This window comes from Phocoena phocoena, chromosome 4, assembly GCF_963924675.1.
Source record: "Phocoena phocoena chromosome 4, mPhoPho1.1, whole genome shotgun sequence".
NCBI classification, from domain to species: Eukaryota; Metazoa; Chordata; class Mammalia; order Artiodactyla; family Phocoenidae; genus Phocoena; species Phocoena phocoena.
This window is the reverse complement of record NC_089222.1, coordinates 71,932,503-71,954,663: the sequence shown is the minus strand read 5'-3', so window position 1 is coordinate 71,954,663 and position 22,161 is coordinate 71,932,503. Positions and strand designations below refer to the sequence as shown.

Genomic DNA, 22,161 nt, shown 5'->3' with positions numbered 1-22,161 from the left:
AAGCAAAGAGGCCTTAGGTGTGGGGATTCTGTGCTTGTTAAGGCCAAGCTCATCTTGTTTTAGGAAATGAGGTCTGACTCTTAACCCTAGGTTTAAGACTATACCTTAAATGGTTCTTAGTAATTACATAATATGAAAAAATGAGTTAACTTTCACAAAAATTAGCATTAGATTTTGTGTGATTTATTCCTGATAGCTTTACTTTGTCCTGTGCTGCTGTTTTTACTCACACAAAAAAATCAGGTTCATTGTAAATGCAAGGAAGGGTTTGGTTAAGCACAATAGCCTATAAGCTGCTTGCTATTTAGATAACATCAAGGCTCAGTCATGCACCATGGAATTGGGACTTCAGTATGCTAGCTAGATATGATTTATTCAAGTAATAGGAGCTCTGCAGTGACAGTCAGATGGCAGAAGGTATGTCTTCTGAAAACCCATTTAAAATTGGAGCATTAAAAAATCCTAAATTTTAATGTCTTAGTCACTTTGAAAACAGTTCAAAAAGAACCCAAACAAGTATGTGGCAGAAAATTGTCATTTGAATGGATTTTTATGCTTAGTTTCATTTTATTTTTGTTATTAAGAGCCGGCTTTTGAAAGCTCTGCTAATATCAACAGTTGGAAAGAATGATGATACAGTGCTATTGGTAAGAAAAATTTCTTTGTTTTTTATGATCTAGAAATTGACTTGATTAAAAAGCACATGCCCTCAAGCAAACCACCGGAAGTTATACTTCTGTAAGTTAAATGGATTTTAGAAGTTTGATATTAATGTTTTAAATATCTAACTGGGTAAATGGTAGAATAGTATTTAATATGTATTTTCATCTTGATAAGTAATATATTTTGAAATATGTTATATAGATTTTTATCTTCATGATGTCATAAAAATGTTAAGGGCTTTCTATATATGTACATGTTTTTAAAATTTATACATTTATGATATGTATATGTTTTAAATGTAAGCTGTTGCAGTTGTCCCACTGGGTTTTACTAAAAGTTTATGTGACGAGTGAATTCTTAGTAATTTCCTATGAAGTATAATATGTTTATAGAGAATAATAATTGGTGACTTTTAGAGCAACTTTTAATTTGAATTACTTAAATTATTTTTAACATTGCATCTTTGGTAAAGTTTGGTAAGACTTAAGAACTTTGCCTTAAAAAGTAGAACTTTGCCTCAAAAAGTAAGTTAAATTTCAGAGAAATAACACTTATAAAAAGAGTAGTGAGATAATACAGTCAAGAATTGTATTTAGAAAAGTATGAACATAGATTGTTGTAGGCAGTGCACCATGTGTAATGGCTCATTTAAAAATAATTTGAGTATTTTTTTTGCTGTGGTCAGTTTTTACCTGTAGAAGATGAGATGAAAATATAGTTATCTTGGACTAATTTGAACTCTGTCAAGAGATATTTGGGGAAAAGAATTTAAATAGTTATGAGCATATGGAATTAAGGAAAACATTGAATTTTAATGATAGTTCTTTTTCTAAAATTATGAAAAGCATGCTTATTTATCTGCAAATATATTCTACATTGAAAACTTAGAATTTACAGAGGTGGGGAAGTACGTCTATATTTCTAGGCAATGGATGAAAGACAAGAGTGAAGAAGAGTTAGATTCAAAACCCAGGGGTAAGAGTTTATGGATAATACCTGAACATAATAGGTTGAGTCAGTAGATTTGGGACTCAGAGTCCTCAAGATTCATATCCCTTTGTGCCAGGAATGACGATCCTCTGAAAATTTTCTTTTATTTTCACTTCAGATGGGTGAATTTTTTTTTTAATTCAAGTATATTGATTTACAGTGTTGGGTTAATTTCTGCTGTATAACAAAGTGATTCAATTGTGTGTGTGTATATATATATATATATATACACACACACATTCTTTTTCATATTTTTTCCATTTTGGTTTATCACAGGATATTGAATATAGTTCCCTGTGCTATACAGTAGGACCTTGTTTATCCATTCTATATATAATAGTTTGCATCTGCTAATCCCAAACTCCCAGTCCATCCCTCCCACACACCCTCTCCCCCTTGGCAACCACAAGTCCATTCACTATGTCTTTGAATCTGTTTCATAGATAAGTTCATTTGTGCCATATTTTAGCAAATGGATGGCTTTTATTTATTTAAGAAAACTTTTCCATTATGGACAATTTATACATATTAAAGAGTAGAAAGATGAGTATAATGAACTCTCATGGACCATCGCTCAGCTTTTTTTTTCTTTTTTTAATTTTAATTTTTTTCCATCACTCAGCTTTTAAGTCAGCTTTAGCAGTTATCAACTCACAGCCATCCCCTGACTGATATTTTTTTTTTAAGTTTTTTTATCGGGAAGTAAGTTCAAACCTGCAGAAAAGTTGGTTTGTTTGTATAAAGTTGTTTGTTGGTTCCTTGATTATCCTTCTGATATCTGCATAATCTATAGCAATGTCTCCTGTTCTATTCCTGATATTGATAATTTGTACCCCCCCCTTTGAGTTTAACTAGAAATGATCAATTTTATTAATGTCAAAGAACCAGATTTTGGTTTCATTGATTTTTTTCATTTTTCTGTTTTTTAAAATTTCATTTATTTCTTCTCTGAGTTTTAGTCTTTCCCTTAAGTGCCTACACTGGGTATAACTTGCTGTTCTTTTTCTACTTTCTTAAGAGCATTGTAAGAGTGTACTTTCATTTCTCCATGTTCTTTGTGCTTTTGCTGTGTATAGTTACCCACTTAGTTACCATTTCTGGTGCTCATCAATCCTTTGTGGAGATCCTTATTACCATTGGTTACCTTTTTTCCCCCCATCTGAGGAATTCGCTTACAATTTTTTTTTTTTAAATAGTGTAGGTTTTTAAATTTTTTTAAATAGTGTAGGTGAATTTTTCCCAGCTTTTGTATCTGAAAAAGACTTTTATTTCACCTTTGATTTGGGAAGATACTTTTGCTGGGTATAGAATTCTCAGAATAGTTTCTTTTTCTCAGTACTTCAGAGATGTTGCCCTGCTATCTTTTCACCTGCATTGTTTTTAGCAAGAAATTTAATGTCATTTTTATTTATTTTCCTTTGTATGTGACATGTCTTTTTTCTCTGGCTTCTTTCAAGATATATATATATATATATATATATATATATACACACACATATATATATATATATATACATGTATATATGTACGTGTGTGTGTGTGTTGTGTGTGTGTGTGTATATATATATATCCCATTTTTCCATCATGGGTTTTGATGATGATATGCCTTGGTTTAATTTCTTATGTTCTTTGGTTAGTGTTAGTTGGACTTTTTTCATCTAATCTGGAAATTTTGGGGCCATTATAGAATTACATATTTTTTGTTACCTCCTGCCTTACATGTATATCAGGGTGCTTGAGATTGTCACACAGCTTACTGATGCTGTTATGTTAGCTTTTTTTCCCCTCTAGTCTTTTTTTCTCTCCATTTTTCATTTTGGATATTTCTATTACTATGTCTTCAAGTTCATTGATTATTTTTGTGTAATATCGAATCTGCTGTTAATCCCATCTAGTGTGTTTTTCATGTCAGACATCGTACTTTTTATTTTATGTTTGATTTGGTTCTTTTTTATATTTTTCATGTCTCTGCTTCACATGATCAGTCTTTCCTCTTGCTTTTTGAACATATGAACTATAGTTGCTTTTTGAACATATGAACTATAGTGGGGACAGTGTCAGGGCAGAGTTCCTTTGCAGTTATTTTAATGTCCTTGTCTACCAGTTCTGTTATCTCTGTCAGTTCTAGGTCCTCTTCTGTCCTTTGATTTTTCTCATTGTGGGTCATATTTTCTTGCTTCTTTGCAAGCCTGTTAAGTTTTTAAATTTTTATTTATTTATTTATTTATTTTGCGGTACGTGGGCCTCTCACTGTTGTGGCCTCTCCCGTTGCGGAGCACAGGCTCTGGACGCACAGGCTCAGCAGCCATGGCTCACATGCCCAACCACTCTGTGGCACATGGGATCTTCCCGGACCGGGGAACGAACCCGTGTCCCCTGCATCGGCAGGCGGACTCTCAACCACTGCGCCACCAGGGAAGCCCAAGCCTGTTAAGTTTTAATTGGATATCAGACATTGTAACTGGATATTTTGTATTCCTATAAATCTCCTTGGACTGTGTTCTGTGAAGCAGTTAAGTTACTTGGAAACAATTTTATTCTTTCAAGTCTTAAAAGTTTTGTTAGGCAGGATCAGAGTAGCTTTTAGTTTCAGGGTAATTTGAACCCACTACTGAAGCAAAACCCTCTGAGTACTCCGCCTGATTTCATGCAGCTAATGAGGTTTTCCCACTGATTGGTGGGAACAGGTACTCTTTCCAGCCCTGTGTGAGCCCTGATGCATTTTTCCCCTTAAACCTTTTGGGTGGATTTTCCCCTGGTCTTGGTAGTTTCCTCACACACAAGTGCTGATCAGTATTCAGCTGAAGACTTGAGAAGGGACCACTTTGCAGATTTTCAGTGTTCCTTCTCTGTACATACCTCTTCTCTGGTAATCTGCCCTGCAAACCCAGTCACTTTGGTGCCTCCCCAGGCTCCCAGCTTCATCTCTTCAACTCAGGAAGATTGCTGGGCTCCCCCTGGGTTTCCTGTCCTACATTTTTTTTTTTTTTTTTTGCATCCTGTAAATTATTCAGTTTGTAAACTGGGACAATTGTAGAGCTCACCCATTTTTTGTATCAGTTTCTTTCATTGACGTCCAGTTCCTTGAAGACTATATAGTTTTATATATTTTATTCATTTTGTTGTTTTAGTTAGGAGGGCTAGTCTTGGTTGGAAGCAGAAGTCTCTCCACTTAAGAATTTGAAGAGGTTCTTCCCCTCGAGAAACATATTTTAGGTGGTGGTGGGAAATGGGGATCAGAATTATATGTTTTGATTGTTAAAAATGACTGGTAAATCCTGAGTGATGATCCTGAGACACAGTCCAGAGCTTAAGGAAGAACCACGGATTAAAGGTTAAGAACCCCAGACTGGAATCTTTAGTGGGGACAGTGTCAGGGCAGAGTTCCTTTGCCTTATTACCCTTTGAAGGTAGGCATGTGCACATTTGAAACCTTGCAGGATTGGGCTAAACCTTACAGGTTCAGGCAACAACAGCTGATCTTTTCTACAGGGAAAGAGGTTGGACTTGCTAATTCTCCCCCAAAGTCTGTAGCAGCAGGTGTATAGCCCTTGAGAATAACTGCTGCCTCAAGTTGTATTGGTTTGATGGAACAGTCTTACAATGGTGGGATGACTCTGGTACTATACTTTTCAGGGCTCTAACAGCACCCTAGACTGAGAAGAAATTGTTACTAAATTGCCTAAAAGGTTTTGTATGATAATGTGTCTTGTTTTCCTCTGAGAAACAAGATATCTCTGAGGCTTCTTTTCCAAGATGGCACTGAGTCCAATATATTGTGTGTGTATGTGTGTGTTTGTAATTAAACTCTTGCATTTTATTTCTGTGGAAAGCCCTGACTCTACCTAGCCCTAACCCTGTCTTCAGGGCTACCAGAAAGTAGAGAAATTTTGCCCATTCAGGAGGCATCAATATTTTTTATTGGTCATTTTGTTGATGACATAAATCAGGAGATTTCAGTAGTCTTATGGCGGGGGGATTAACTTGAAATCCTGCAGTTGGTTTTACTTTGCTATTAATTCATATCATGTAAACATTACATGTGGCTATTGCTGTCTTAGCACAAATTCTTTATCAGATCATTCTTTCAGCAAGTATTCTTTGAGTGCCTACCATGTGTCAGACTTGTGCTATACACCATATAGATGAGTGGAGGTATGGCATCTGGAATGAGGGAGGTAATATTCCCACTGTGTTCTGCAGAGATCAGCCTAGTCTAAAGCAGTGGCTCTCAAACTCTTTGGGCTCAGGGCTCAGACCCTTTTACATTCTTGAAAACTGTTGTGAACCCTAAGGAGCTTTTGTTTATGTGTTATCGCCACATTAGTTTTTATAGATCTTTAAGAATATTAATTTAATAGAACAGTTATGATACTACATGTTAAGTAACATATTTTCCAAAAATATATATATTTTCCAGAAGCAAAAAAAACGAGAAAACTGGCATTGTTTTACATTTTGCAACTCTCTTTAATGTGTGACTGAATGTCTAATATTTGAATTTAATCTGTTTTTTAATACAGGAAAAAGATTTTTGTCAGTGGGCTCAATGAATTTTTTCCTACACAAGCATTATGGGTAGTCAGGAACAATAAGATTGCTCAGTGGACTTGGCATCAGAATGACATAGTCAGTTGAGTGGTCTCCAATAGAGGTACACCTGCCTTAGAGATTAACCCAGCAATTGCCATACATGTGATAGGAGCTCAGTAGATGAGTCTGGGGAATGAAAATGGAAGAGTCTGTACAAATAGTTTCTCTCAGAATTTAAATGGCTTTGTAGCAAGGCTAGTGCTAGTATAAATTAATTAATGAAATATGCCAAGTTTTGTGATAGTAGTAAGCCAGGCAGTTTCAAGAACTGGCACACCATTGAAAATGTCACGAGAATCAGCACTTCAATGACTACTTAAATATCAGTTAAACTTGTATCAGAACAAGAAATCTGGTAGTATGAAGTTAGTATCAGATATAGTCTACCAAGATACAAGATAATGCTCTAATATTTGTTCCTCTTTCCCTCAGTTATCTTCAATTGTTCTGAAGCACAAGACCTTTCCAACCACTGTAGATATGGACAAAGAAGAAAGAAAGACTATCAACCAGGGTCAAGAAGATGAAATGGTAGCCAGCTTTTATAATATACTTATAAAGTGTGAAGAATTTATATTTCTAGGGAAGTAGAAAAGTATATTTAAAGAACTGCTAAACTAAAATACAATAAAACAACAGCTAAATCAGTGTGCTGTCGTCTTTCTGATTGTGTTTTTGAGTTGGGATTATGTAACACCTCTGGTTCCAGTATAGTTCCTGTTTCACTTGTGAACTGTTAAAACTTAGAGGAAAGAGATATGTTTTTTCATTTGATAATTTAAGTTACATTAGCTAATGCTTAAATATATCTCAAATGCAAAATTTCTAATTTTCCATTTATAAAAAATGTTTAAAGTCAGCTTAATAAAACTCAAGTCTTTGTTGGTGGTATGTGAGGGGAAAGATAGGGTTCTCACTTTGAAATTTACCTCTCATGTCACTTGATGTGTAATCACTATGTCCATGCAGGAGATTTATGGCTATAATTTGTGTCGCTGGAAGCTTGCCATAGTTTCTCTCGGAGTGGTGTGTACTGGCGGCTTTCTTCTCCTGCTCCTCTATTGGATGCCCGAGTGGCGGGTAAAGGCAACCTGTATTAGAGCTGCAGTTAAAGACTGTGAAGTGGTGCTGCTGAGGACTACTGTAAGTCCACGTGTTTACTTGTAGCTGATTATTTGAGGAGTAAAATAATGTCTTTGTGTGTATTCAAAATAAAATACGAAGAGAACATCACTGCTAGGATACAATGAGGAATACTAATCCTAGTATTTCTAAAGCATCTGTGTTTGAAGTGACTATTATCCCAGTGATTAGACTTTAAAGGAATCTTAAAAATGATCACATCTACCCTTTTTTATAGTTCTTGATGCACTGAGAGATTGGATCAGTGGTTGGTCTCTCAAGGTCTCTTGACAGGATCCCAGATCTCTTCTACTGTGCGATGCTGTTGCACCCTAGGATTTGTTTTAAAATCCTAATTGGAAGCATTTTATAAGAGGCTTTAATATCTAGTCTCAGTATATAGTTGGATAAATTAAGAAATTATGATCTTTTATGAGATCCTCTCAGTGAAGTATGACATATAAAATGGTGAGCAGTTGAAAGCACTTCATGTTTGAATTTATGCATCTTCATATTTCGAAATGGTTTAACATTTAGTGAGTGGAAAGTGAGACTTTCTCAATTAGAGATAAGTAAATAATATATCGTGTAAAGAATGGAAACCAAATATATATGGTTATGTAATATGCATAATTGACTCTTTATCCTTATTCCTTTCTGTTCTAAGGATGAATTCAGAATGTGGTTTTGTGCAAAAATTCGCTTTCTTTCTCTGGAAACTCCCCCATTTTCAAGCCCCAAATCTATGGCTAATAAGGTTTCGAATGGCCATGCAGTTCACTTAACTGAAAATCTGGCTGAAGAGAATAGGCTTGAGATGAATAAGTATTCACAGCCTCAGTCACAACAGGTATTGTGATCTTAGTCTCAAAGTTCCTTTAAGAACCAGAATTGTTACATTTTATACTATTACGGATAGTCTATAATTTTGTACTTGCAGTTTTTTTGTTTGAGATTATATGCATATAAAATGCCTATTTATCACTGTATATAACAGTTTAGTTATTTACTAGAAGAAATAGATTACATGTGATTGCTTTAATTTTAATAGTTGTTACATTATATGCTAAATTTGTGTTAGTAAACTTAATTGTTAGCAAGTGATAATAATGCTTTTTGATGTAACCTTTATGTATGTTCTACAGATTCGTTATTTCACCCACCATAGTGTAAAATACTTCTGGAATGATACCCTTCACAATTTTGTTTTCTTAAAGTACGTACTTTCCTTTTGTTTGGATTATGAGTATCTTGATAATGTTTTAGCTAGAAAAGAATTCATTTTAGTGTTACATAAAATTGAAGAGGTTTTTGTTACATAACTTTCATTCACTTCATTAATAACTCCTTGGTGTTATTTGAATACTTACTAACCATTTTAGAATAAATCCTATCTGCAACTTGTACCTTGGCAAAACTTACATAAAAGTTAGAAGCAGTATGCTCCCAAAATCCAGTCTGAGTCCTTTTCTTTTTGAGGATTCATCTAAAGTGAATTTCGAGTATACCTTTATTTATTTATTTATTTATATTTTTGCGGTACGTGGGCCTCTCACTGTTGTGGCCTTTCCCGTTGTGGAGCACAGGCTCCGGACACACAGGCTCCACGGCCATGGCTCATGGGCCCAGCCGCTCCGTGGCATGTGGGATCTTCCTGGACCAGGGCACGAACCCGTGTCCCCTGCATTGGCAGGTGGACTCTCAACCTCTGTGCCACCAGGGAAGCCCTGAGTATACCTTTTAGCCTTTCAGTTCTTTTTCTTTTTGAGGGTTCACCTCAAAGTGAATTTCGAGTGTACCTTTTAGCCTGTCAGAGTATCTGAATTGTCACCTCTCAATTTCCTGACAGTTCCATCCACTTGTACTTGAGGGATGGAGTGATAGACAAACATAAATTTCACTTTAATATGTGGATAAAGATGGGACATCATAAAACAAGTTAAGCCTTGGGTAGGACATATTGGAATAATCCTTTAAAATTTATTTTTTGTGGAGGCTTCAAATGATATAAGTACTAAATTAACTAGGATTCTATTTTTATTGCTGTTAAAGTGATTATTATAAACACTTGTTAAGTATTGTTGCTTGAGAGTGGCAAAGGAATTCTTAATATTAGCAATAAAAAAAGAATCACCTTGTGAACATTTAAAATGTTCATGCCTGGATTTTGTTCCTCAGACACTAAAGAATTGGTATATTCTGGAATGGAGCAGGGCAGTTCCACATGCCTACTTTTGAAGACCATTCCTAGTTAAGAACCATTGATTTCTTTATAGAACACTGCCTATAAACTGTCATTTTGTTTTTTAAAAAAATTTTGACTTGGACCTGATCCCTGCTACCTTTGGAGAAGTAATCAATCTCAGTGCGAAAAAAGAGTCAAACATATTTGCTGTGTAGCCTTTGCCAACCATACCAACTTGTAGAATTTAAACTTATCCCAGTGATAACAGCTAATCATGGGGCTTGGTTTTTCTGTCCGAAAAAAGTAGAAAAGGATTGGAGTTAAATGATGTGTTATATTCTCTTTAGAGTTTTTCTGAATAGCATCTCAATTAAAATAAGCATAATTAAGACATTTGTGGTGGAAAGTAGATATGCTAATTGAATCCCAGTTTTAATTGTTACAGATTTTAGACATTGCCTGTGACTCATACAGATTCAGCACTTCTCTTCTCAGTATGTATTAGATGAGGGAAGGATTTAGATTGATGCTTTTGTAGAAAGAAAAATGAGTAGGACTTCTTAGAGTGAAGCTTAAAAATTGAAGAGGGAAAACTAGATAAAAAGTAAAAACTTTTTCATCTTTAGTTTGGAATTCTTGAGTTAGTCATACTTTAATTTTATTAATTATTAGCTCTTACAACTTTGGCACAGACTTAAAGGATAATAATATTGTTACATAAGCTTGAGTATTGAGAGCCATCTTATTATGTGACACGTTGGATAATTTAGAAATTGCCACATTTGAGACTTAGACCTCTCATTATTGTTTTATCTTAGGAATTGGAGATTTAAAAATTGTCATCCATATCTCAGTGTTTGTTAGGGGTTTCTATTTGTAAGGAAGTCACACTTTAAAACCAGGAATATAGAAAAATGAGGCATGGAGAAATTTGGATATTTTAAACTTTGTTTAAAGTAAAAACTTTGGATTTATTTAGGGGACTGGATGAAGGTGTTTCTTGTACGTCAATTTATGAAAAGCATAGTGCAGGACTGACAAAGGGGATGCATGCCTACAGGTAATTTTTATCCAACTAAAGTTAGACCTATTATCATAATTCCTAAATAAAGTAGTATATATAGTCTACCCTTTTACCATATAGTTGTAATATTAACAGGTATTTAAGTATTATAGTAGATGACAACTTATTGATATTTTATTTGGGTAGCATTGTCTCTCAGTTTAAGAATTATAAAAATGTTGAAGCTGATTTTGAAGTGAATATCCCTGATAATATACTGTATTTCATCAGTTCTAAGGTGCACACTTCCCTGCATTTTAACATCTCTATAAGGAGGGTGTGTCATACAGTGGGTGGAGTGTCATCCTTTACTTGACAGCATTTTTGTCTTTCTTGATAGTACATAAAATCATGGAATGTCTTACAATTCAAATCTTAGATTTACTGAAATGTTGGGAATTGTAAGCACGAGCTCAAATTTACCACAATGAAAATTTGTAAATTGGGAGACATAATCCTTTTTATAGTGTTATTCTTTGCTAAAGTATAAAAGTATACCAGTGTATTACATATCGTAGAGATAAATGCCTTTTTCAGCTACACTAGAAATTTTCTTGTACTCCTACAGCATGTTCTTTCAAAGGGTTGGAATATAAATTTATTCATTCAGGCTTCTACTTCATAAAAGGCAAGAATTAATGTATCATATAGGAAGTACTATTATAAGGAATTTAAGTGGAAGGTTTTAAGCAACTTAAGCATTAAAAAAAGCCAAATGTATAATGTTTTGAAATAAACATTTTTAGTACAGTATTCTTATTAGAAAAATAGTACAGGACCCCTCAAATTTACTTACGTAGTCGCTTGCAAAAATTAATTGCAATTCAAAATTGTTGAGATGTATTGTGTTCATGGGTGGAAAAGAAAGTCTTTTGTTGATATGGTTATTATAGACTAGTGGGAGAGGTACTTGTCACACAAAAAGATAAAGTGATAACAGTATAGTTATCCAGTATGGACTACATTGATTTAAATACTGTAGATAGAGAGTTTAAATTGTAGAAGACAACTGTTTAGAAACATGAACGTTTAAGTTCTGGATTTAAGGAGCAGTCGGTGGTTTGAGCCTTATCTAATGCAATGCCTTCCCTAAATTGTTATTATGATATAATATAATGTAATATTATTATTATTGTATTTTCCTGTTATAGAAAGTTGCTTTATGGAGTAAATGAAATTGCTGTGAAAGTGCCTTCAGTTTTTAAGCTTCTGATTAAGGAGGTAAGACAATTGTACTTGTCTCAACATTTGTGATCAATAGGTTTGCCATTTGAAAAGAGCCAGGATTTAAGTAATGATATCCTTGGTGTTTTGTTTCCTAACTTCTCTTTGCTTATTTTTTTACTTGGAAGGGCAGAAAGATATTCCTCTGATTGATCAGTAATTTGGGAGCATGATTACTTTTTTATTTTGTCTAATTTTTTTCTTTTCGAAGTCTGTAGTTTTTTTTTTGTTTGTTTTTTTGTTTTTTTACTCTCAGGAAGTTGCACATCTAAACCTTGCCCTATTTTACAGATGTATACACCTGTCTTTTCTTTTTTCCCGCTAATTTTTTTGGCCGCGCTGTGTGGCATGTGGGATCATAGTTCCCTGACCAGGGATCGAACCTGTGCCCTCTGCAGTGGAAGCGTGGAATCTTAACCACTGGACGACCAGGGAAGTCCCTCCTTCTAATTTTAAAAACGATTAATCATGTTTTCTTCAGGTGGTACACTCTTAGGAACTAGGCATTGTGCCAGAAGTTTGGAATTAAAAACATGACATGATGAGTAACAACGAGGAGCTTGCACTTTAGCCCAGGAGTAATACATGTCAGTAGTTACTGTGGTGACCCCTCAGTTGTAAGAGCCGTAGAAGCGGTGGGAATGAGGGATTGCAGGCATGTAAAGGAAGGAGTAAGTGGTTTTGCCAAGGAGAGTTGGGCTCTCCAGTCTTTCTGGTTTGGGGCTAAAGTATAGAATTAGCTGTATTGAGTGAATACTTTTAGTAGAAGGTACAGATTGTTTTCTGTCGGTTCCTGAGAGTGGCCATATAATGCTGCTTTAGAGCATAGCAAAGTGTAATAATGATTAGGAATTAGAAACACTGGTTTATAATGTGACTTCATCAGTAACTAGCTTTGGTCATTAGAAGACCTTTCTCCCTGCTGTTCTTTTATTGGTAAAATTGTAGGAAATCCTTTAATGATCTCATTTGATTTTTTTTTTAAGGGAACTTTTATTTATTTATTTATTTAATTTATTTATTTATGGCTGCTTTGGGTCTTCATTGCTGCGCGGGCTTTCTTTAGTTGCATTGAGCGGGGGCTACTCTTCATTGCGGTGTGTGGGTTTCTCATTGCAATGGATTCTCTTGTTGCGGAGCGCGGGCTCTAGACACATGGGCTTCAGTAGTTGTGGCTTATGGGCTCTAGAGTGCAGGCTGAGTAGTTGTGGCACACGGGCTTAGTTGCTCCGCGGCATGTGGGGTCTTCCCGGACCAGGGCTCGAACCCGTGTCCCCCTGCATTGGCAGGCGGATTCTTAGCCACTGGGCCACCAGGGAAGCCCATCTCATTTGATATTGAAGTAAAATGGGACTATATATGTGAAAGTGCTTTAAAAAGTACAGAAGCATCAATTTTAAAACATTGGGGGGTTATTAATGAAATTGGTAAAATTCTATAAAATTTGGGTAAACAAAGTCCATTGCCAGGACTCCTTATCTTTTTTGTTTAATTCAGATTTTAATACTTAATTATTTCCTTAGAGAAAGCAAAACAGTGTAACTTATTTCATGTTTGTCTTCTCTTTGGACTCCAGTGAACCTTTGACATAATAAGTAAACGTTTGTTCCAGTTGGTTAAAAGTTTTTGTATCCTTTAGCAGCACAGTAATTATTGAAAGTAAATGTATTTTATTGCTAAAGCAGAATGAAGAACAGCTAAATTCACACGTGTTAGCTGTTTCTAGCTGAATCTGTGTTTGGGTTTGGTATGAACCTAAATGGATGCAAATAAATTAAGCTTATTTAGTCAAACTCTAGTAGTTTGATGGTAAAAAAAAAAAAAAAGTAACATCCTGCCCTGCTCTTTGGGTAGTTACTTGTTACCGTAGGATACTACAGAGCTTATCCTGTAAGTATCCTGTTGGTTATTTCTTAAATCTGTGTGCTTATAAATATCTCATTCAGTTTGACTTAAAAATCTTGTTTTTTAGGTTCTCAACCCATTTTACATTTTCCAGCTGTTCAGTGTTATACTGTGGAGCACAGATGAATACTATTACTATGCTATAGCCATTGTGATTATGTCTGTAGTATCAATTATAAGCTCCCTATATGCCATTAGAAAGGTAAGTCCAATTTATTATGGGTTTCACAAATGTGTTTGTATTTTGTAATAATAACACGTAAGGTGTGTAGAATGATACTTGGTATAACGTAAGTACTCCATACAGTTATTCTTTTAGTTACGTGAATATGTGTTCCCTTTCCCTCTTTTTTGAGGTGGGGGAAGGCAGCTGCTTTTTAAGAGTCAACGTATCACTTAACTGCTTTGAGGCTGTAGGATCTATAGTTGCTTATCTAAGACTGGACTACTGGAGGGCTGATTCTGCTGTTTTCAGGGCTGTCTCATTAAAGTGCTCTTATTTTGTCTAATGTTTTGAGCTAAATTATTGAACGATCTTTGAATCTTTTGGTCTTGACCTTTTCAAAGGCAGAGTGATATGAATTTATTATTTTAGCTTACCTTATTTTATATTACCCTTGCTTTCTAATAGCTTGAAGAGTTAGTTTATATTAACGAGTTAAAATTTTTTTCCCTGATTCAGCAATATATTATGTTGCATGACATGGTGGCAGCTCACAGTACTGTGAGAGTTTCAGTTTGCAGAGTAAATGAAGGTAAGTAAGTATTTCAGTTTACTCTTGGAAAAGTAAATTTAAGAAGATTTCCACTAAGCCCTAATGTGTGAAGCAAGCCCAATATATTATACATATGCACTTATTTCCATAAGAAATAAAAATGTGTGTTTGGATTTGTACTCATATTTCTGTATCAAATTCTTTTATTTATGTGAAATTGTATTTTTCTTTTTCTATAATGTGACACATACTATACTAGGCTCTTGGGATACAGTGGATGGACATAGTCCTTGCCATCATTGAACTTCAGTCTAGTTGGAAAGACATGATAAACAGAAACAGTAAAGTGTGATAAATGCTATGATAGGGAGAAGTCAGGGTTAGATATTAGAGCTCATTTACTGTAGGTGTCAGGGATGCCTTCTTTGAAAAAGTATTCTTAAGTGATTGAATTAGACAGATAAAAAGTAGGTGAGAAAGTGGTAAGGTGGGGGTGAGAGAGGGATAGAGGAGGGTTCTAAGTGCCCAGAGGCCTGGGTATTAGAGAGTTTTGTCATTGTAATAACTGAAAGAAATTCAGTGTGGCAGAGGCAGCAACTAGATAGTGGACAGCCTTTTAAGGCTTGTTAAGGGATTTGGACTCTCCCAAAAGGCAGTGGAAAGCCATTGAAGAGTTTTAAGTAGGAGAGTGATATGATCATATTTGCCTATTTGAAAAAATCATTCTGGCTGCCATGTTCGAACTTATTTAGAGGGGATTAATATTAAATGCATGAAATGAATCAGGGTGAGGGTTGTGGAGATGGAGAGTGGTGAGATGGGTTTGAGAGATACTTAAATGCGGGCGTTGAAGAAGATTTGATGATTCATTGGATGCAAGGTGATACAGTGGTGTCAGGCTGGGGGCATGGACGTTGGTGTCATTTAATTAAATAGGGAACACTGGAGGAGAAGCAGGATTGTAGGGAAGGATAATGTTTTGGACACGTTAGTTTGGTGAGATAATTGAAGAAGTAAAGGAGATAAAGGGGAGGCAGCACAGCATCATGGGCCTTGGAGACAGTAGCCGCTTTGATTGATCAGGAAAACCAAATCAGTCTGCATTCTCTTGGCTCAGTATACTACATCCAGGTGTAAACCCAAGTTGGCCTGGCAGGTTGCTTTCTTCCTTGCGCTTCCTGGTCACTTGCTAGAGTACCAGCTGATAGTTTCTGCCTCCCTAGCTGCAGTCTTAGATGTGTAGCTTATTGGTGCTCCTACTCTCTGCACTCTGCCGCTGCCGAAGATCCTGAGGATGCTGGGACAGATGCACTGCTCAGTGTTTAGCTTCCTTATCCCCTTTGTATAGTCCAACAGATCATTGATATTTAGTTTCTCAGTGCACCTAAGAGGGTTAGAATTTCACGTGGCATTAAGGCATTGAGTCACGTTTTTAAAATAAGGGATCTTATTAAGAAATGAAGATTATTATACTTACTACATGCAAAATAGCATCAGAATTCTTTAAAAGTTGTTTCCTCATAGCTTAGTAAACTACTTCTACCTTTTTTTAGAAAGGGAAGAGTATTTGTCCTGCAGACTGACATCACAAACAGTAGTTTTCTCCTCACCCATCTTTGCTTAGAAACTAGTGTAAGTCTCTTCTAAGCATAGTTTAATAAAATCTAGGGGTAGGGGAAGAGAGAGAGAATGCCCAAATATAAGGCCACCTTTTACTTGGGAAGATCATTAAAGAAATGTTTAACTAACTTGAATATAATACATAAATTTCTAAGGAAATAATGAACTAGGTATGACACAGTTTAATTTATATTATAAATTGATTTAAAATGTCTAAGATATTTTGGGACTATTTTAGGAATATTGAGAAAACAATGAGACATTATGGATTATAAATAGTAGCAACAAGAAAAAGAATGCTGTTAAAAAAGAAAGTGCTAAAATTTCAATGCTTTTATCTGTTTCCAAGGGATTACAGAAATCTGAGTTTATTTACCTGTTGCAGGGGGTCTCCTGTGTGGATTCATCATCTGTTTACTCATAGGGCTGATAGCTAAGATTGAGCATCCACCATTGTAATGAGTGTTGAAGCCCACCTACCTGTTAGCTTAGAGGGGACTTGGCATCAACTCTGTGCAGTTGGCGTCCTATCCAGGGACAAACTAGCTGACACATTTAGACACCATGCTTTGTTAGCTTAAGGAATAATAATCTTATTTATCAAAACTCTTCATCTATTGGGATTTTTCTATTTAACTCCATTATATTTTTAATGTATTTTTGAGATCAGGTGACCTTTGGATAGATCTTTTGTTTGCTGTATTCTTATTCCAAGTTAAAGAATATTCTTTTCAGACTTTTCTTTCTTTAAATTCAGAAATCGAAGAGATCTTTTCTACAGATCTTGTGCCAGGAGATGTCATGGTCATTCCGTTAAATGGGACAGTCATGCCTTGTGATGCAGTACTTATTAATGGGACTTGTATTGTAAATGAAAGCATGTTAACAGGTAAACTAAATTAAATGAGTAAAATCCAGATGAGTTGTTTATAATGATACTAGGATTAAGTAGTTGTTGATTAAGCTATGTCACTATTAACTGTGCTGTTTGTGTCCTTTACTCATGAATGTCATGAATGTGATAGATATTTGTGAAAAGATTTTCTTTTATTTTGAGGGAACCAAATTCTGCCTTATACTCAGCTGTGATACTAAAGCACAATGCTGTTGTTCACGATATCTCGTCCTTCTTCTGTCCATTCTTTTGACATGAGGAAATGCTTTATAGTAAGGGAAGAGGAAAGAAATCCTTTGCCCACAGCATATTTACTTCTCACTTTGATGTGCAAAAAGTGGGATTAGGAGAGTTGATATTTTTATTAAATTGGGGAGAAATAGACTTTAAAATAGCTTCCCTTTGGAAACTCACAATCTGGAGGTAGAGCTTTATATCTTTATTTTTTTTAATTTAATTTAATTTAATTAAAAATTTTTTTTTCTTTGAACATTTTTTTAACATCTTTATTGGAGTATAATTGCTTTACATTGTTGGGTTAGTTGCTGCATAACAGTGAATCAGCTATGTGTATGTATCTTTTTATCATGACTTTTTTTTTTTTTTTGGCGGTACGCGGGCGTCTCCCTGTTGTGGCCTCTACCGTTGCGGAGCACAGGCTCCGGACGCGCAGGCTCAGCGGCCATGGCTCACGGGCCCAGCCGCTCTGCGGCATGTGGGATCTTCCCGGACTGGGGCACGAACCTGTGTCCCCTGCATCAGCAGGCGGACTCTCAACCACTGCGCCACCAGGGAAGCCCCATGACTATTTTTTAATTGTCATAGTCAACCTGGCAAGAAAGTGATTCCTATATAATACATTTTTGAACTGTTAAGAGTCATAAAACACACTCATACACATAAATATCCCCACACACCTGTCACCTTTGACATAAGAAGTGTGAATGATACAGAGCACTACATTTTAATGTTAAAAGAATTTGGCTCTTTTTTACTGTTAGAGAATTACCATACTCCTCTGCCTTGCTCGGATGCTTGTTCTCTTCTTACTCGTGTGTGTGTGTGTGCGTGCGCACGCGCTTGTGGTCGGGGAGTGGGTGGGATTAGGAGTGGATCTTCACATGTTGTGTGTGCTTGGGGTTGCAGAGTGCTTCCTAGGTTAGTTCTCAGGGATACCAGAACAGGTGCTGAGGCGACGGTAGCAACCTCGTCTTCTTATTTGAAACTTGGCACAGTTATTTCCAACTGATAACCTTTGAGTCACAGATCACTTTCAGGAATTATTGTGGAAGACAAAATCTGATATTTCTGGGAAAGGAAATTGTTAGACCAAAAGCTAATTGATTAAGCTATGTTATTCACATGTGAGAACTGTTAATAACTGTTGTCAACAGTATGGTAACATTTAGGATATTTAACAACTCAAGATTTGTGTGTTTGATACTGATTTCTATGCTTTAACTTATGGATTTATTTTTTTTAAAGGAGAGAGTGTTCCAGTGACAAAGACTAATTTGCCAAATCCTTCAGTGGACGTAAAAGGAATGGGAGATGAATTATATAGTCCAGAAACACATAGACGACACACTTTGTTTTGTGGGACAACTGTTATTCAAACTCGTTTCTACACTGGAGAGCTTGTCAAAGCCATAGTAGTTAGAACAGGTAGAAAATATTTAATCTTGTCTTGCATGGTTTAGCATATTTGAAGCCTATCGAATGCTTAATAAGAGATTCTGTTTTGAGAGATAATTCTCATTTTCTTATAAAAATACTATATAATCATTTTCTTCTTTAATTTTTTTGAAAGGATTTAGTACTTCCAAAGGACAGCTTGTCCGCTCCATATTGTATCCCAAACCAACTGATTTTAAACTCTACAGAGATGCCTACTTATTTCTACTGTGTCTTGTGGCGGTGGCTGGCATTGGGTTTATCTACACTATTATCAATAGCATTTTAAATGAGGTATGTACATGGGACCCTTAATAGAGTTTGATTCTTAGTTTGATTCACGTGTGGCTCTTGAAGATTTGAAATGTAGCTAGTGAGACTAAAAAATTAAAATTTTAATTTAAATTAATTTAACTTAAAAAAAGCCATATGAGACTTGTAGCTATTATGTTAGAAGGTACAGATCTAGAACATCACCGTCAAAGCAGAAAGTTTTGATCAGCTCTGGTTTAGATGATCTTTTATTTGCTCTCTAGTTACTTTAAAAAAGGGAGGAGTGATCCCCTACTCACCAAAAGCTTTATTTTTTCTTTTTTAACCTCTGGTATATACAGCCTTAAAATTATTTGTGATTACTGAATTGAAGGTATTTCTAAGGGACCTTGTCAAATTTCTTTTTTCTATCCCCTATAGAGACTAGCATAGTAGTAAGAGTCAATATCTGATAATATTTGTTGACTTTGAAGTATGTAGTGTATGAAGTATATGGGGCTATTAAAGTAAGAATTAGCTTTAAAAATAGTTCATTCCCACAGTCCACTGACAATTCATTGAGCTTTCCATTTTGCAGAATGTCTAAAGGGAAAAAAATTATAGTTAATACATGAATATACATACACACTTATATATAAGATTAAAAATGGTTTATAGACTTTTCACTAAAGAAACACCCCCATTGGGTTAATAAATATTTAATATTGGGGGTCTGACGTTTATTTTTATGTTAACTGTAGGTAGAAGTTGGGGATATAATTATCGAGTCTCTTGATATCATTACAATTACTGTGCCACCTGCACTTCCTGCCGCAATGACTGCTGGCATTGTGTATGCCCAAAGAAGACTGAAAAAAGTGGGCATTTTCTGTATCAGTCCCCAAAGGATAAACATCTGTGGACAACTGAATCTTGTTTGCTTTGACAAGGTTGGTTCAATGTCATAATCATTGTCAAAGGTCACTTTGTAGCTTTGTAAGTCTAAAGTATTTAGATTAATGGTTTCTGTATTCTTTATCAACTAATTTGCACACGTTTTAAAAGAAATGTTCTTCTCATTTTTCTCTTTTAACTTATTTGGCACATGCATCATTTTTGTATTATTTCTTCTCATTATTTTTCAATTTTTAATACTTTGGATATTGCTTATTTGCCCAAATCTACCATTCATATCCAGAATTATGCCTTATAGTAGTAGGAGTAAAATTTATCCGCTCTTTCATCTTTTTAACAGAATAGGCTCTATACAGATATAGGTACTGGAATGTTATTGCTGTAAAGTATATACATTTAGTGTTTGCTCTATGATTTCATTGAATGTGTTACAAAATTATGAAAGACACTGATTATATGATTTTATGTGAAAATGACAAATTTTGTACCTGTGTGAAATATACCTTGCCTCTTACAAAGGGTTCTTCTTTCCTCACCTGAAATTAGTTTTCCTAAAAGTTTAGAGAATTAAACCTTGGTCAGAAAACTTTCCATCTGTCTCTTCTGGGTGACTAACATGATAAGAATTTGATTTTTGTGCATCTTCATTATTAAAGAAAAAAATATGAGATGTATTTTATTAAGAGAAAAATAAAGTCATATCCCATGACTGTGTTTTATATGAATCTGTTCAGAAAATTTTACTTAAAATTTTGCTTAATCTTTTTTGGAAATGTTTTTAAAATTTTTAAGCAGACACAAAAGTGGAGAAAAAGATGAAAGTATAATAAATCCTCGTTTGCCCATTATCCAACTTAAACAGTTACCAACATTTTGTCAGTCTTATTTCACTATCCCCTCATTTTGAAGGTGGCAGCATCAGACATTATGTTATTTCATCCGTATACTTCGGTATATAGCTCTAAAAGATAATGTTTTAACAGAACTTACCACAGTACCATTATCACTGCTTACTACACTTAACAAAATTAACAGTTCCTTAGTATTACCTAATATCCAATTCATATTCAGGTTGCTCTGCCTTTCTCAAAAATATCTCAAATTTTTACAGTGTGTGTTTTCAGTCAGAATCCAAATAAGGATTTCATTAGTTATAATTAATCTGTGACCATTGCTTTTCTTGCCTCTCTTTCCCAGTCATCTTATTGAGGAAACCAGGTTATTTATATCCTGTATTTGCCTTATTGCACCTCTTGATGTCATTTAACTTGTTCCTCTTCCCTTTTTTGGCTCCCTATGCCCTAATCTCCCCATCTTGTGTTGGCATCCTTCATTGATTGATAGGTCGATTGGTGCATTGTTCCACCATTTAATACTATAAGTACATAAGTATACTATTCTACACATATCTCCCCCTACCCCGCCCCACCCACAAAGAGGAACCACACCATAGGGAGTGTTCTGCACACTTTTCCTCACTTTTTGTCCTGCAAGTTACTCTATTAGTACACGCACAGAGATCTTACTTATCTTCCTCCCCATCTTATAGCTGTATTATACTCCATTATGTAGATGGAGCATAGCTTTTCATGATTTTGTAAATGTGTGCTTTTTTTTTTTTTTTTTTTTTAAGACTGGAACTCTTACTGAAGATGGTTTAGATCTTTGGGGGATTCAACGAGTGGAAAATACACGGTAATTATTAGCTAGACTTGATCATTTATTTTAGTTAATTTTAATAAATATTTTAATATATGAAACATTCAAACATATAGAAAGTAATATTATAGCTATGTACCCACCACTAAGATTATACAGTTGACATTTTGCCATATTTGCTTCAGATCTCCTAAAAGATTTAAAACATTACAGATATTGCTAAAGTCTTAACCTATCCCTTTTTCTATCCCTACCACCATTTTGAAGTTGTATTGTTATCTTTGCATGTTTTTATATTTTTACTTCATATATATCTACCCATAAACAAGATCTGTTTATAAATAAATATACACAACTGTTATGTACTGTATGTGTTTTGCTGCTTTTTTGCCTCATAACATTGTTTTCAAGATTCATCCATGTTGATATGTATAGATCCAATTTATTAATCTTAACTGCTGTTTAGTATGCTGTTATGTGATTAAACCATAATATTTGTTCTTCAGCCAAGGGACAGTTTCATTTTTTCTCCCTTTTTCCTTCCACTTTCACAAACAGTGTCGCAATTAAAATTCTTAGGCACACAACTTCTGTGAGCATGTGGTTGAGTTTCAGTAAACCAGCTTCTTAAAAGTTTCACTGCTGAGTCATACCGCCCATGCATGGCCACAGCTCTAGTAGGTAC

At 35.1% G+C, this 22,161-nt stretch overlaps 1 protein-coding gene across 4 annotated transcripts in view; it reads left to right on the top strand.

Annotated features, from left to right (window-relative positions):
* Window positions 1-6,726: 6,726 nt before the first annotated feature.
* Window positions 6,727-22,161, top strand: part of ATP13A3 (ATPase 13A3) — a 54,063-nt gene continuing 38,628 nt past the window's right edge. For 2 of the 4 annotated variants that reach the window (XM_065876917.1, XM_065876915.1), the window contains exons 1-13: window positions 6,727-6,777; window positions 7,216-7,389; window positions 8,036-8,218; window positions 8,514-8,584; window positions 10,533-10,613; window positions 11,768-11,837; window positions 13,813-13,947; window positions 14,428-14,500; window positions 16,839-16,970; window positions 18,462-18,641; window positions 18,787-18,944; window positions 19,664-19,852; window positions 21,451-21,512. In XM_065876917.1, the coding sequence (XP_065732989.1) occupies window positions 6,727-6,777; window positions 7,216-7,389; window positions 8,036-8,218; window positions 8,514-8,584; window positions 10,533-10,613; window positions 11,768-11,837; window positions 13,813-13,947; window positions 14,428-14,500; window positions 16,839-16,970; window positions 18,462-18,641; window positions 18,787-18,944; window positions 19,664-19,852; window positions 21,451-21,512 (1,559 nt within the window). The remainder of the gene's footprint in view (window positions 6,778-7,215; window positions 7,390-8,035; window positions 8,219-8,513; window positions 8,585-10,532; window positions 10,614-11,767; window positions 11,838-13,812; window positions 13,948-14,427; window positions 14,501-16,838; window positions 16,971-18,461; window positions 18,642-18,786; window positions 18,945-19,663; window positions 19,853-21,450; window positions 21,513-22,161) is intronic. The other 2 variants (XR_010655844.1, XM_065876916.1) reach the window with 2 other exon arrangements.